This window comes from Apis dorsata, unplaced genomic scaffold, assembly GCF_000469605.1.
Source record: "Apis dorsata unplaced genomic scaffold, Apis dorsata 1.3 scaffold_162, whole genome shotgun sequence".
Taxonomy (NCBI): Eukaryota; Metazoa; Arthropoda; class Insecta; order Hymenoptera; family Apidae; genus Apis; species Apis dorsata.
Window position 1 is genome coordinate 775,406 of NW_006263451.1, and position 13,132 is coordinate 788,537.

At 23.0% G+C, this 13,132-nt stretch overlaps 2 protein-coding genes across 3 annotated transcripts in view; both read right to left on the reverse strand.

Annotated features, from left to right (window-relative positions):
* Positions 1 to 4,645: 4,645 nt before the first annotated feature.
* LOC102673197 (cysteine--tRNA ligase, cytoplasmic) lies at positions 4,646 to 8,496 on the reverse strand. Its single transcript, XM_006613735.2, has 10 exons — positions 8,158 to 8,496; positions 7,875 to 8,070; positions 7,428 to 7,770; positions 7,106 to 7,246; positions 6,775 to 6,985; positions 6,240 to 6,709; positions 6,020 to 6,164; positions 5,519 to 5,727; positions 5,067 to 5,441; positions 4,646 to 4,991 (listed from the first exon to the last, which is right to left on the reverse strand). The coding sequence occupies exons 2-10, from the start codon at positions 8,051 to 8,053 to the stop codon at positions 4,875 to 4,877; spliced, it is 2,190 nt and encodes a 729-aa protein (XP_006613798.1). The 5' UTR covers positions 8,054 to 8,070; positions 8,158 to 8,496; the 3' UTR covers positions 4,646 to 4,874.
* Positions 8,497 to 9,776: 1,280 nt separating this feature from the next.
* The window catches only part of LOC102673328 (carboxypeptidase D), a 9,362-nt gene continuing 6,006 nt past the window's right edge, over positions 9,777 to 13,132 (reverse strand). For both annotated transcript variants that reach the window (XM_006613737.2, XM_006613736.2), the window contains exons 10-15: positions 12,939 to 13,113; positions 12,441 to 12,820; positions 12,211 to 12,352; positions 10,620 to 12,099; positions 10,322 to 10,498; positions 9,777 to 10,103 (exon numbers count right to left, since the gene is read on the reverse strand). In XM_006613737.2, coding sequence (XP_006613800.1) covers positions 9,967 to 10,103; positions 10,322 to 10,498; positions 10,620 to 12,099; positions 12,211 to 12,352; positions 12,441 to 12,820; positions 12,939 to 13,113 — 2,491 coding nt within the window. In that variant the 3' untranslated portion in view covers positions 9,777 to 9,966. The remainder of the gene's footprint in view (positions 10,104 to 10,321; positions 10,499 to 10,619; positions 12,100 to 12,210; positions 12,353 to 12,440; positions 12,821 to 12,938; positions 13,114 to 13,132) is intronic.

Below are 13,132 nucleotides of genomic sequence, written 5' to 3' on the forward strand. Positions count from 1 at the left end.
GAAGATTGGCTTGAATTAAAAGGAAGGGGGGAGGGAGAAAAAAGAGGAGAAGAGGAAAAAAATGTTGGGTGGGTACGATGAAAAATAAGAGCGGTTGCAAATCGACGTAACGCGCCGGCTAAATCCGTACAACCCTTCGAGATATGTATTTATATACTTGGGCTTGACGAGGCGTTCCGGCTAGTCGCGTTATCCGGTTAATCGCGAAGGGATCGTATTCTATTTTTCTTTCTTTTTTTTTTGGTTTTTATAACATTATGATATTTTTATTTGGTCGAGATTTTTAGTTTGATTAGTAAGATAATTTTGGATACGTTAATTGATGAGATTTCGTTTGAAAATTTGTAAGATCATTTTAATAATTAGTGAAATGAGATATCGTGTATGTATGTGTCTCGAAAGTGTCATAAATTAAAATACTTGATCTTATAGAAATTTGAAAAAGTTATCAAAGTCATAATTCGTAAAGTAAGAAGAAAAAAATCTAGAATCTATTTCTTTTTTAAGCACATAAATAATAATTAAATTTTGTTTATAAATAAACAGTTTTTGTCGAATATATATTTATATACTTTTTTTTGTAACATTTTCGAAAATTGAATTAACAACAAATAATTTTATCGATAATCTTTTTTCCATCGTGCTTTTTATCGAAAAAAAAATGAATACATTATATAATAAGAGAAATAATAAGAAATATTTATATTTTCGTTATCACTCTCTTTCATATTTTTCAGTCAATTGATATACGTAATGCAAACAGTTTAACACTTTCACAAAATAGACAGTTCATCATATTTTCCATCACAATTTTCGCGAAACTTCAGGAACATATAGATAAAACGAAACTGATGGCGATGAACAGTCTATCGGCAATTTGTCATCGACTTTTCGAGCGTTTCAACGTGGCCGACCAGTCGACAGGGCGCAACAATAGCAATAATCGTACAGCTAGCGGGAAAGTTTCGAAAAATCACTCCTCCACGGGGATAAAAAAAAGTATAAATCAAACAAAAGGATAAGAGCACGGTGAAGTCTGCGGTGTAAATCGAAAACCGACGAGAGGGTAGCTGAAAATTGTCGATAGAGTTATAAAAGTGGGCTCCATAGCCTCATGCCACCCCTTCGAACGCACCCCGTTGCCACATGAACAGACACATTGGGATAGCTGTCCTCGAACAATATCAATTATTTATGTCTGGCTTATAGTTATCATGCTACGGAATTCGTTTTTGACGTGAATTTGTGTTTATGCGAACGTATCGATGGATAGAATAATCTATTATGTAGATTTTATGACTTGAAAAAGTAAGTAATGTGGGAAAAATAATTTTAAATAATTATTTTTATTCTGCTTAACAAGAAAATGAATTTCATTCAAGAAATTATAATATCTTTTTCAATGCATTTCTTCATTTTTAGTTCTCAAGATAATTGTTCGGATTTAAGAAAAGTTACATATTAATAATCCGGAAAGGAAAATCCCCAAATTCCTTAAAGATGAGAATTGAAAGAGAAATTTTTATTCAAAGATTAAATATTGTGAAAATTTTCTCGAAAATGTTTCGTGAATTCACAACGTATTTATGATTCCTATATAATGGATCTGCGATTTTGAAATATTGTGACTCGAATTTCCTCCACGAAAATATCTATCAGCAACTCGTTTTCATGAATTTGTTATAAAATTATTAATTAATATCGGCAGATATTGCAGAGCACATTTATTTTATCTTAAAAATGTTGATATTCAATATATTCTTTTGAGATATAATCTGTTCAAAAAATATCTACACTTCGAAAATAACTTTAATGCATATTATTTTCTCGATCACAACTCTTTAAATTTTTCCCAACAATCTATTCTCTTCTTTTTTGACAAATTTCTTCACAGCGAAGAAAACTATTGTATGATCAATATAACTAGTACTAGTCGTTCGGATTACAAGTCCAGGATAATCTTCTAATTTAAAAACGCGAAAATCGATTTTCACTTTTCATGTATTCATTTATTTTCCTTTCGAAGTCGATCTTTTGATACAATGACGTTTCACATTTCTGACATTCTATATATACGTATATATACTTTCTTCTTTTTATCAAGCTCTTTTTTTTTTTTTTCCTCCGTTTTTTCGGTTACTCTGAAACATTTCGATCAACGACATCGTGGAAACAACGAGAGAAAAAAAATATGGTAGCGTGAAAGAGGCGAGAAGAAGAAGAAAAAAAAATGAACACACATCGGTAACACGAGTAAAAAGTGGTGCTCGTTAAATTACAACAGTTACCGAACTCTGATTCCGAGTAAAGAGAAACCGACGAACGTAACAAAATTGTATATCGAGAGAACGACAAAGAGAAAAATGCGGAGAAAGAGGGTGGCTTTTATATATGCATACGAGAACATTCAGGTGTCAATCAAGAATCGAGACCTTTCTTTCGACTTTGGGGTCCCAAAATCGAGTTTTTCCTGAAAAAATTTACGTATTCATTCACGTCACCACGAATGGAGGAAGATATGGTATAAAGGGAGAAAGTGAAAAAAAGAGAAAGGAGATGGGTAAAAAAGAAAGAATTCAAGCGAAAAGTCTGTTTGCTTTTTTATCGATCTTGACTTCATATTCGAGAGCATATTTTTTTCACCAACCGTCACGCATTGTTAACGTCAACTTATTTCCTCACTTTTTCTCTCCATACGTTGCAACGAAAAAAAATCATCTAATAAAATTCAATATATAATAGTATAACACGAATTTCATAATTTTATTAAAATATTATTCCAAATATATTTGCATATATTATTCATTTTAATAGAAAAATCAAAACGAAGAGATATTTCCTAATTATTTCATCCCGTTTTCGATATAAGACATTATCAGTCCGACGTATTTTCTCGAGTTGGAAAAGCTCGTGATACACGACCCATTCGCTTCGCGTTTTCACAGTTCCTGAATGCGGGATGAATATCGGCCTGCTTCGTCGGCCATTATACAGCTTTTACATTTATAAAGCTGTCACACACCGACTCACGCGTCATTGTGAAAGGGGTATTATGCTTTAATAATGGACAGCATCGCATGTCAGATTCATCCGGTAGGATGGAAATGGTGCGAAGTTTATTTTGTTTCAGGTCTCTAGCAAATCCAATGATGACGTGTCGCAAAATATTTTGCACGATCAGAATCGTAACTTTATCTATACACCGACATTATCTATTGTATTTGAAAGTTATGCTTGCACTTTATTATCGATATGATATTATCTGATTATTCTTTATTTTTTTTTTTTTTTTTATAATTAAAAAATCATTCCATGAATTATATTTGATAAAATATAAAATTAAATTATAAAATTATATTTTATTTTTATTATGAAAACTTATTATATCTTTTGATACTTCATTCAATTTTTTCTTTTCATATTTATCTTTGATCATATTTTATTTTATAGCGAAGTATTAACTATTTTATAATATACATCAAAATTGAAAGATTGATAATTATATCATTTTAATCGAAATATTATTTGAGAAAATTATTTAGTTTATTTAGTTTAGTCTAGTAATATAAATACTTGTCTAGCTTGTCTTACTGTTTAACAAATTTATTTAATATTTAATATTTAGTAATTAATCTTTTCATGCTTTTAATTGTACATTATATATTATCAAAATGATTTTTGACCAAAAATATAACAATTTGTTTTATAATATCTAAAAATCATAATATTGAACATGTATTAAAATGTATACATAAATCTACATGTAATATATATTAAGAATTTAATTCATCTTCTTAATACACGGATTATAAATATGCAATGTCTTTTACAAAATTTTTATTCTTGAAAATAGAAAAATGTGCATGATATCTCTTCTGGGTTATATTTTTCTAATACAAAAATTTTTTATAATAAAAATTTTTGATCGCGTCTCATTTAGAAATCACAATTTTGTATTAAAAGAAAATAATTAAAAAATGATACAAAGTTTTTTCGAATTTTAAAAATATCGTTTTTTTTATCAAGTTTTATAATTTTATTATCAGAAAAGTATAATTTGAGAAAAGATATATAAAATTTTTTAAAATTTGATATTTAGGTATTTATTTTATCTCTTATGGTATAAAATCATATAACAAAATTAATAATACTTTCTCTTTAGTCCTTCTCTTGTCGATTTTCTTATCTTTAAAATCACTCTAAAATACCTCTTTACACATTAGTATTAATAAATTAGAGCTTTTATTCATCAATGAAATGGCATTATTAATACTAAATTTTTCTATTTACTTTCTTTATATTAAAATAGGCTTTACGTTTCTATAATAAACATGTCATATTAATTTCTATATGCTGTTTATTTAGGTAGACATAAAATAAAAATATGATATTGCGCAATTTTTAGCGTATAAATTGTTTCGATTCAACAAAAACGAATTGATTAATTTTAATTCTATAATTATAAATTAATTTTATAGAAGAATTGCTAATTCAAATTTTATAAATAAATTTATATATATTTTTGATATATTTCATTATAATAATATAATAATAATATAATAATTGCAAATATATCCTTATTTAATAACATAATAATGATAAATAACTTATAAACTTATAAATTTTAATTTATAAAATATAAAAAAAATTTTAAATTAAGTTAAAAATAATTTTTTAATTAATTTTTAATAATACAAAGATAAATATAAATATATATGCATGTTGTTATGTTCATAAACAATAATAAATTAATGAACAATGCAGTGATAAAAAAAATTAACATGAAAATAAATATTTTAAAAAGGTGAGATCAATGTTTTTCTTAAACAATCACCTTTCTAATATACAAGATTAATACTATATTAAGCGCTTTATTAAATAGAAGCGAGATATTCATTATATCTCTTTTCTTGCGCTTGTTGAAACTTTTGCAGTTTTTTTATTTGCCCTTTACTAATTTCTTTACCATTGATATCATGCGTCGGTAAACCCTAAATAAGAAAAAAAAATTTTAATTTTTTAATTATGAAAAAAATATATATATTATTATAAACAATTCTACGTACGTTGCTATCAAATCGAGAATATTTATCTCTTTCTAACTTAAATATCTCAGAAGGGGGAATTTTCCTCTGTGCTTCTTTCATTGCAGCTGCTGCAGCAATTTCTGCTTTTTTCTTTTCTTTTTCTAGCATTTTTTCTAATTCCATTTTCTTCTTAGATTCTTTTTCTTTTAAAAGATCTTCTTTATTTACTAATTTAATTTTACAAATTTCATTATTACTATCCTCTAAACGAACTCCAATATTTGGTAAAATATCATCACGTAATGTATCACATTCTTCAAGAATAGTAGTAGCTTTCAAAGTTTTAGCATGATTTCTTACTTTTTCACGGAAATTTGCCAAAATTTCAAGATATGGCATAACAGCCTGTTCAACCTTTATAATGAAATCCATAATGAAAAATTCAAAATATAAATAAAAAAAATATATATATATATAAATATAAACCATACATTTAATTTCACGATATTACTATCTATTGGAAAACCAATAGCATCATGTGAATATGATATAGTACCAAATATAGTAAACATTTTTGTAATATAAACTGCAACATCTCTAAGTAATAATGTATTTGGTTGTTTAATTTCTTTCATATAAATATTACAATTTGTCACAAGGTCTCTAATTGCATCAAGTGCATTCCTTGTATCAATATTATCTAAAATAAAACGTATCTTTTAAATATCGCTACTATAACAATAATATAATGTACAATAATGTATTTAATAATGGAAAGAAATATATTCTAGAATGTTAATATATTCGTGGAAGATTTTTGAAATATCGATTTTAAAGTTTACAAAATATAAAAAACTGATATATAATACCGATTGAAGTTCATTTTTTATTTATAAATAATTTATTATTTTTATATTTGTTTTAAATTTTAAAATTGGCCTTCTAAAAATGTCCTACAAATATATATAGATAATTTATAAATATTTTCTTACCACATAATGCATTATGTACAAAATCTCTGGTATTATAAAATTTTTCATTTAATTCTATTTCGAAATTACTCCATTTAATAAAAGTATTGATATTCGTTTCAGAACCCAAAGATCTAATTTTACATTTTACATTTAAAAAAAATTCCTGTAATACAAATAATAAATTTTATCTACATTATATTATTAAATAATAAAATTTTATAATGTGTGTTATATTTACATTTAAAAATTTTTCATATTGAATAGCCATATGCATGGTATTATCACTATAATCTAATGTATCTTTCCATGAATGTAAAAGAAATGCAAGTCTAAGTTGTCTTGCTGAATACTTTTTTAATGCATCTTGTATAGTAATAAAATTTTTTAATGATTTAGACATTTTACATCCTGCTATAGTCAAATGACCAGAATGGAGAAAATATCTAACCCAATTAGAATTATTAAAGTATGCTTCTGCTTGTGCTATTTCATTATCATGATGGGGAAACTTTAAATCTACTCCTCCAGTATGAATATCTAAACTTTCTCCACAAATTATAGATGCCATAACTGAACATTCTATATGCCAACCAGGTCGTCCTTTACCCCAAGGACTTTCCCACCATGGTTCTCCTTCTTTTGAACATTTCCAAAGTGCAAAATCAATTGGCGATCTTTTTTCAGATATCTCTGAAGTGCTTAAATCTCCTAATAAAAAAATTTTCAATAAAAATTTGATACAAGAGTTTTTTAAAAAAAATTTTAATATTTACCTTCTCCTTCTTGTAAACTCAATGTATCACCATATGCTTCTGGAACAAGTTTGGCATAATAATGTTTATCTTGTTTATTAAAAGTAGAAACATCAAAATATACAGAACCATTACTTTCATATGCAATTCCATTTTCTATAATTTTTTTAATAAATTCTATAATTTCTGGTATGTATTCACTAACTCTAGTTAAAACATTTGGTCTTAATACCTAAAAAATATTTAATTTTTTAAATCATAATTAAACATTTTTCATATGTTTAATTTAATATTTCAAATAATAAAATAACATTACAAAAAATACATAATTATAAATAATGTTTAATTTTACATTTAAAGAATCCATATCTTTATGAAATTCCTGTTCCCAATGTTGCGATAATTTGGTAAAAATTGAATGTTCTGTAACCATAGCACCTTTTTCTTTATCCAACCATTCTGCCAAAGGATCTCGTACTTCTTTTAATAACAACTGCATCCATAGAAGTTACAAACATAGTATCTTTAGATAAATTATTAAATAAAATTAATAATATTATTAATAATTAATAATTTTATTAATAATATTATTAATATTATAAATAATGGCATTATTACTATTTATAAATTCATTATTTAATGTATTTTATACAATGTAAAAGAAATATGTATACTTCTTGAAATTCCTTCATTTTATCTTCATCTTTAAGTTTTACTGCATCTTCAAGATTTTCAATAGCTTTTTCTACATTGCATAATATATTCTGTAGTATATATTTTTTATCTGTATCAGTTGTACTCTTTACAGTATCTTCAAAGATATACATTACATTTTTTGCATCATCCAAAATTTTATCAAGCGTATGATTTTCTTTTATATATTTTTCATATAAATAATTTTGTCTAGCTCTTTTTATAATTTTATCATCTATATCAGTAATATTCATCACATATAAAATATCATATCCAAAATAATCAGATAATACGCGTCTTATTATATCAAAAGACATGTATGATCTAAATAACAATAAAAATTAATAAGAAAATATAAAAGTAAATATTTTGTATTTCATATATTATCATATTACACATTCTATTTTGTAATTTAATTTTACAATTACCTAGCATGTCCCATATGTGATGCATCATAAACAGTAGGTCCACAACTATACCATAATATATGATTTCCAAATTGAGGAACAAATATTTCTTTATTTCTAGTTAAACTATTATACAATTTAAGAACTGAACTATTTTTTCTTTCTGGTGGAACCCAAGATGGTTGTATTCTTTTTGCCATTTTTTAATCTCTCAAATCTAGAAATGTTTAAAAATAATAAATTATAAAATATATATCTTAATATTTTCCTATCATTATAATAATAAAAAATTAATAAAACATACCTTTTTAAAAAGACTTGGCGTATTTTAATATTCTTTGTAAAATTTGCAAAAAATAATATTTATACAATTATACAAAGAAAATGAAAATTGTCAAATAGATATCACGTGTCCCGAATTCTGTTATAAATTTCTCATTTCTGTATATATTTTTTTAAATATTAAGATATTTGATATTAATATTAATGTTATTTTTTTTATTCTTTTTAAATAAAACATACATAAATTATGATTAAATGTCTATGATTCTTAAATAATCCATATACAACATTCGAAAGCAACTTGTTAAATTTTCTATATCTTCGAATAAATTTCCACTAGATATTTTACTTAGTTCCCCTATTTTCAATCTTCAATAATATACTGCAAAGCAAAATGTAGCTCAATATAAAATTATTTAAAAAATAAGTTTAATGTAATATTAATAAATATTAATTGTTTTTTATAAAAATAATTTATATATTTCTATAAGTACAATATATAAAAAAAAAAAAACATATATGAAATTTATTTAATTCTTAAAATTACATCATTTCAATTTGTATTTTAAGATGAAATGTAAACTAGTATTTACTTCTGAGTTCGTTTTATTTCATTTTATCAGCATTAATTATTGATGTTAATCGGAACTGTAAAATATTTATTGTTGAAACAAATAATAAACAAATCTATATGTATTATGTATTAATCATTGTAAATAAAAATTCTACGAATAAATACTATAAAATATATATAATAAATAAATAATTAATTTTTTTTGTTTCGTATTAAAAATCTTAAATTTTATAGTAATATTAAAGTTATAAATATTATATTAGTTAATAATATTATAAATAATAAGTAAATATTTGCAATTTTTAATTACAATTAATTACAATTTCTTAATTTCAAAATGAAATTAATTTTTATAACCTTACAGTATAAAATATAATTGATTTGATTGTATATAATGTAAATTAATATGTAATATAATTATAATATTATTACATAAAAAATATATAAAAATATTTGACTTCTTGAACTTATTAATATATAAAATTAATTTAGAAAAGCACTTTAATTATTTATGTATGAATGATAAATGATAAATAATATAGATAATGATTATCCATATTTTTGTACAAAGCATATTTAATTATAATAAATTTTCTATAAATATTTTTCAAATTTTTTAAATTTTTAAAGAAAATATAAATTAAGTGTAAATTAAGTGTTGTAAATTTTAAATTTATTAATACACTTAATATTTTAATCTTTTAAATTTGAAAATATGCACAAAAGATATGTTATTTTAAAAAATTTCCATTGATTTATATTATATTAAATCATATATAAATGACAAAAAGAGTTTAGAATATAATTCATATTTATATTATATAAAATATTAGTCTTGTATTTCATATAAAAATATAAATCAATTATATATCTTAAAACATATATTTTTTTCTTTTTCAAACAAAATTCATTATACTTCTCTTTTATTTTATCTTATTATAAATCTATTTTATATTATTATAAATACAATAGTTTTTATACATATAGTAATTTTCAGTTTTTTTAATATTTTTTTTATCTTGATTTAAATTCATAAATTATTTTGGAAAAGGTATTTTTGAAAACCATTTTACAATTTAGTAAATATAATTGTTTATACAATAAATTGAAAGAAAATTACAATGTTTTAATATTCTAAAATTATTTGTTAGTAATTTTTTCTTTAATTTTTATATTTTTATGTATAATTTAAATATTATATAAAAAAATATCTTTCTTTTTATATTTATGTTATATAGTATATATATATAATATATATTATCTATGTTCTTTAGTTGATTCTTCTTCCCAGTCTTTACTTGGTCTAACAAATTCTAAATCACTAGCATCTTCAGAACTTGACATATTATCATCATCAAAATATGGTTTTGTAATTTCTTTAATTTGTGTATGTCCTAAAAAAATTTAAACTAATGAAATAAATAAATATGATACAATCTTAAATTAATAATTTGTAAAAATGTTTGGAAACTGTTATTCTATTAAAAGAAAATTAAAATAATAATTTTTTTTTTAATTTTTATAAATATACATCATAAATATACATAAGTATAAGTATACTTATATAGATTTCGAAAATTTATATTTTTGTTATTGTTATTCTAAAACTTACCATTTAATGGTCTTTTAAATATTTCAATTTCTTTTTCATCATCATCAAAAAAACTTGTACCATCTTTTAGTAAACTAAATGAATATTGACGCCAATTATTCTTTTCTAAATTTTTGGAAGATTGACAGCTGATACAAATAAAAATAGAACATATAATAATTCCCAAACATAGAATACCTATAAAAATATAATTTATGATTATATTATTATAAAACATTATGATATGTATGTATTTACATATAATTACAATACAATTTATATAATTACAAATATATTGTAAAGATACTGAATATCTTACTTAAAAGTATAATAAAAACAATTCTGGGCATTCCCAAATAATTGTCGTCATATTTTAATTTGAATATTAAATACGAAATATTATGTATATCTGGTGTGATAAACACTTTAGTCTGCTGAATGTATTTAGATGCAGTGGCACTTATAACATGAGTACCAGGTTGAAACAAAAGCCAATAAGCTCCATGTATACCACTTTTGATGTGATGTATTGATTGATTATATGATAAAATAGCATTTTCAATTGGATGATTGTTTTCATCAAGAACATATCCTTTTACTCCTTCATTAAGTTTTTCTATCATTGCTAATAAACTAGATTTATTATCTTCCCATATATTTTTTGAATCATCTGTGTTACAACATGTTACATATATATTTAACATCAGAGTACTTGTATTTAAATAAAGATAATCCATTAATGAATGTTCTCTTTTTCCACTTATACCTATCCCACCATGAATAATCCCATTAGTATTTATATTTAAATTATTATTACATTGCGAATCTTTAGATGACATATGAATATTGTATTTTGTATATAATAATGCTAAATCTTGTAATATATCATCGTCATCTGTATTATATATTTGTTCATGTATTTTTCCATACTTTCCCGCAAATGGAATTTCAATATGTTGTGAACCAATGTTCAAATTTATTGCTAATACAGCATTAATATTTTTAAACCAATTAATTATCATACTTGCATCAGTAGTCAATTCATTATTAATAGGAAATTGTAAGTTATTCATTATACTTGATGTACAAGTTTGATTGTCATTAGAATTTTGAGATAAATCCGGTGCGATATATATCGTAAATTGATCTAAATAATTAGTTATTCTAATATCTTTTTGATAATGATCTAGTAAATACTTTGCAAAATAAAGTAAAATTTTAGATGTTACAGCTGCACCATTTGAAATACCTGCTACAAAAGCTATAGATGGCCGATCAATCTGTTTATTATTTTTATTTCCAATTTCTAAACACATTATTCGAGTACCTATTTGTGATTTACCAATAGTATGTAAAATTGATAATTGTGAATATTTATTATTCAGATCAATCAAAACTTGATTTACAATATTTGTTTCTTGATCTTCATCATATTTTTGATGTTCTACTTTTTCAATATGATGTTTTATCAATTTAATATAAAGATTAGTTATACTTTCATAATTTACATGAATTTTTATAGTTTGTTTAATGTAGCCTTCACAGAAAAATGTTAAAATATATTCACCAGGAAGAACAATAATCTTGAAATAAGCCATGTTTTTAGAAACATGATAATTATTGGTTCCAATCTTAACTGTAGCTTTTCTTAAAGGAACATCATTAATGTCTGTTACTATTGCACGAATACCAGTTGTAAGTCCATGAATAAGTTTCTTTAAAGGTAATAAATTTTCGCGCCAAATAATTGGAATAGATCCTGGATGTGGATACTTACAACAATCCATATTGATACTTATCTAAAAATATAATTATTTAAATATATATAGATATTTATCTTAAAATAATAAAATAAACAATTAATAGAAATAAAAAATAATTTTATATATTAATAAATATATATTACTTACTACTGGTATATTATATTCATTTTTAATATAATTTTGTACTTCCTTAATATCATTATTAAGAAAATTACAAGTTCCTTTCCGTAATGAATGTTCATAATTTTTAGCTAGATTTTCATATACATTCAAATTATCATCTGTATAACTAAGTAAAATAAAAATATATTTCATTATTATAAAAAAATAAAGAATATATTCTTATACAATATTAATACTTATGCAATTTTTAATACCTAACTTCAAGTGCTCCACTTCCTAATATTATTATCACATCATATCCTCCATTAAGTAACATTGATTTAAATGCATTAGTGATTTTATTTAATTTATTCGAATTAACAATATTTTGTTGTAATAATTTTTTTCCTACTTCATCATATAAAATTGGATTACAATCTTGCATATTAAATATATTATCAAAACCAGGATCTATCCCAGGTATAAAATGTAATACAGAGTTATTCAATATTCTTTCTATAGGAGGATCTCCAATTTGATTTCCCATCAAAATATGAGTTGCTAATCGTAATAGAATTTCTCTTCCTATTGGTTGAGATGCAAATAATCCTCCAATTAAACCAATATGAAATTTATTTTCTTCTGGTGCACCTATCTATAATTAATAAATTTTTTAATTTTATTTATTAATTTTTGTGATCTTAAAAATAAAGTTAAAAATTTTATATGATATATAATTATAATATAATATAAAATTTTAATAATATATTTACATTATTTGTAACTTTTAAAGAATTAATAGCCATATTAATTAATGATTCTCCTGCTAGAAATTCTGCAATATTTGGTTGATGACTTTCTAATTGACTAAATCTAGCACTTAATTCTGCATTTTTTAAATATACGTTCTGTAAATTTGCCATTAATCGAAAATCATAAGCAGATGACCTAAAAGAAGAGAAGAAGA

What these genes read in the sequence shown, in the direction of transcription:
- LOC102673197 (XM_006613735.2), bottom strand. Translation starts at nt 8,053, where the DNA reads ATGGCAAAAAGAATACAACCATCTTGGGTTCCACCAGAAAGAAAAAAT. An exon ending in AAATGAAGGAATTTCAAGAA is followed by an intron (nt 7,247 to 7,427) that starts GTATACATATTT and finishes CTATGGATGCAG; the next exon opens with TTGTTATTAAAAGAAGTACG. An exon ending in ATTCTCGATTTGATAGCAAC is followed by an intron (nt 4,992 to 5,066) that starts GTACGTAGAATT and finishes TTTCTTATTTAG; the next exon opens with GGTTTACCGACGCATGATAT.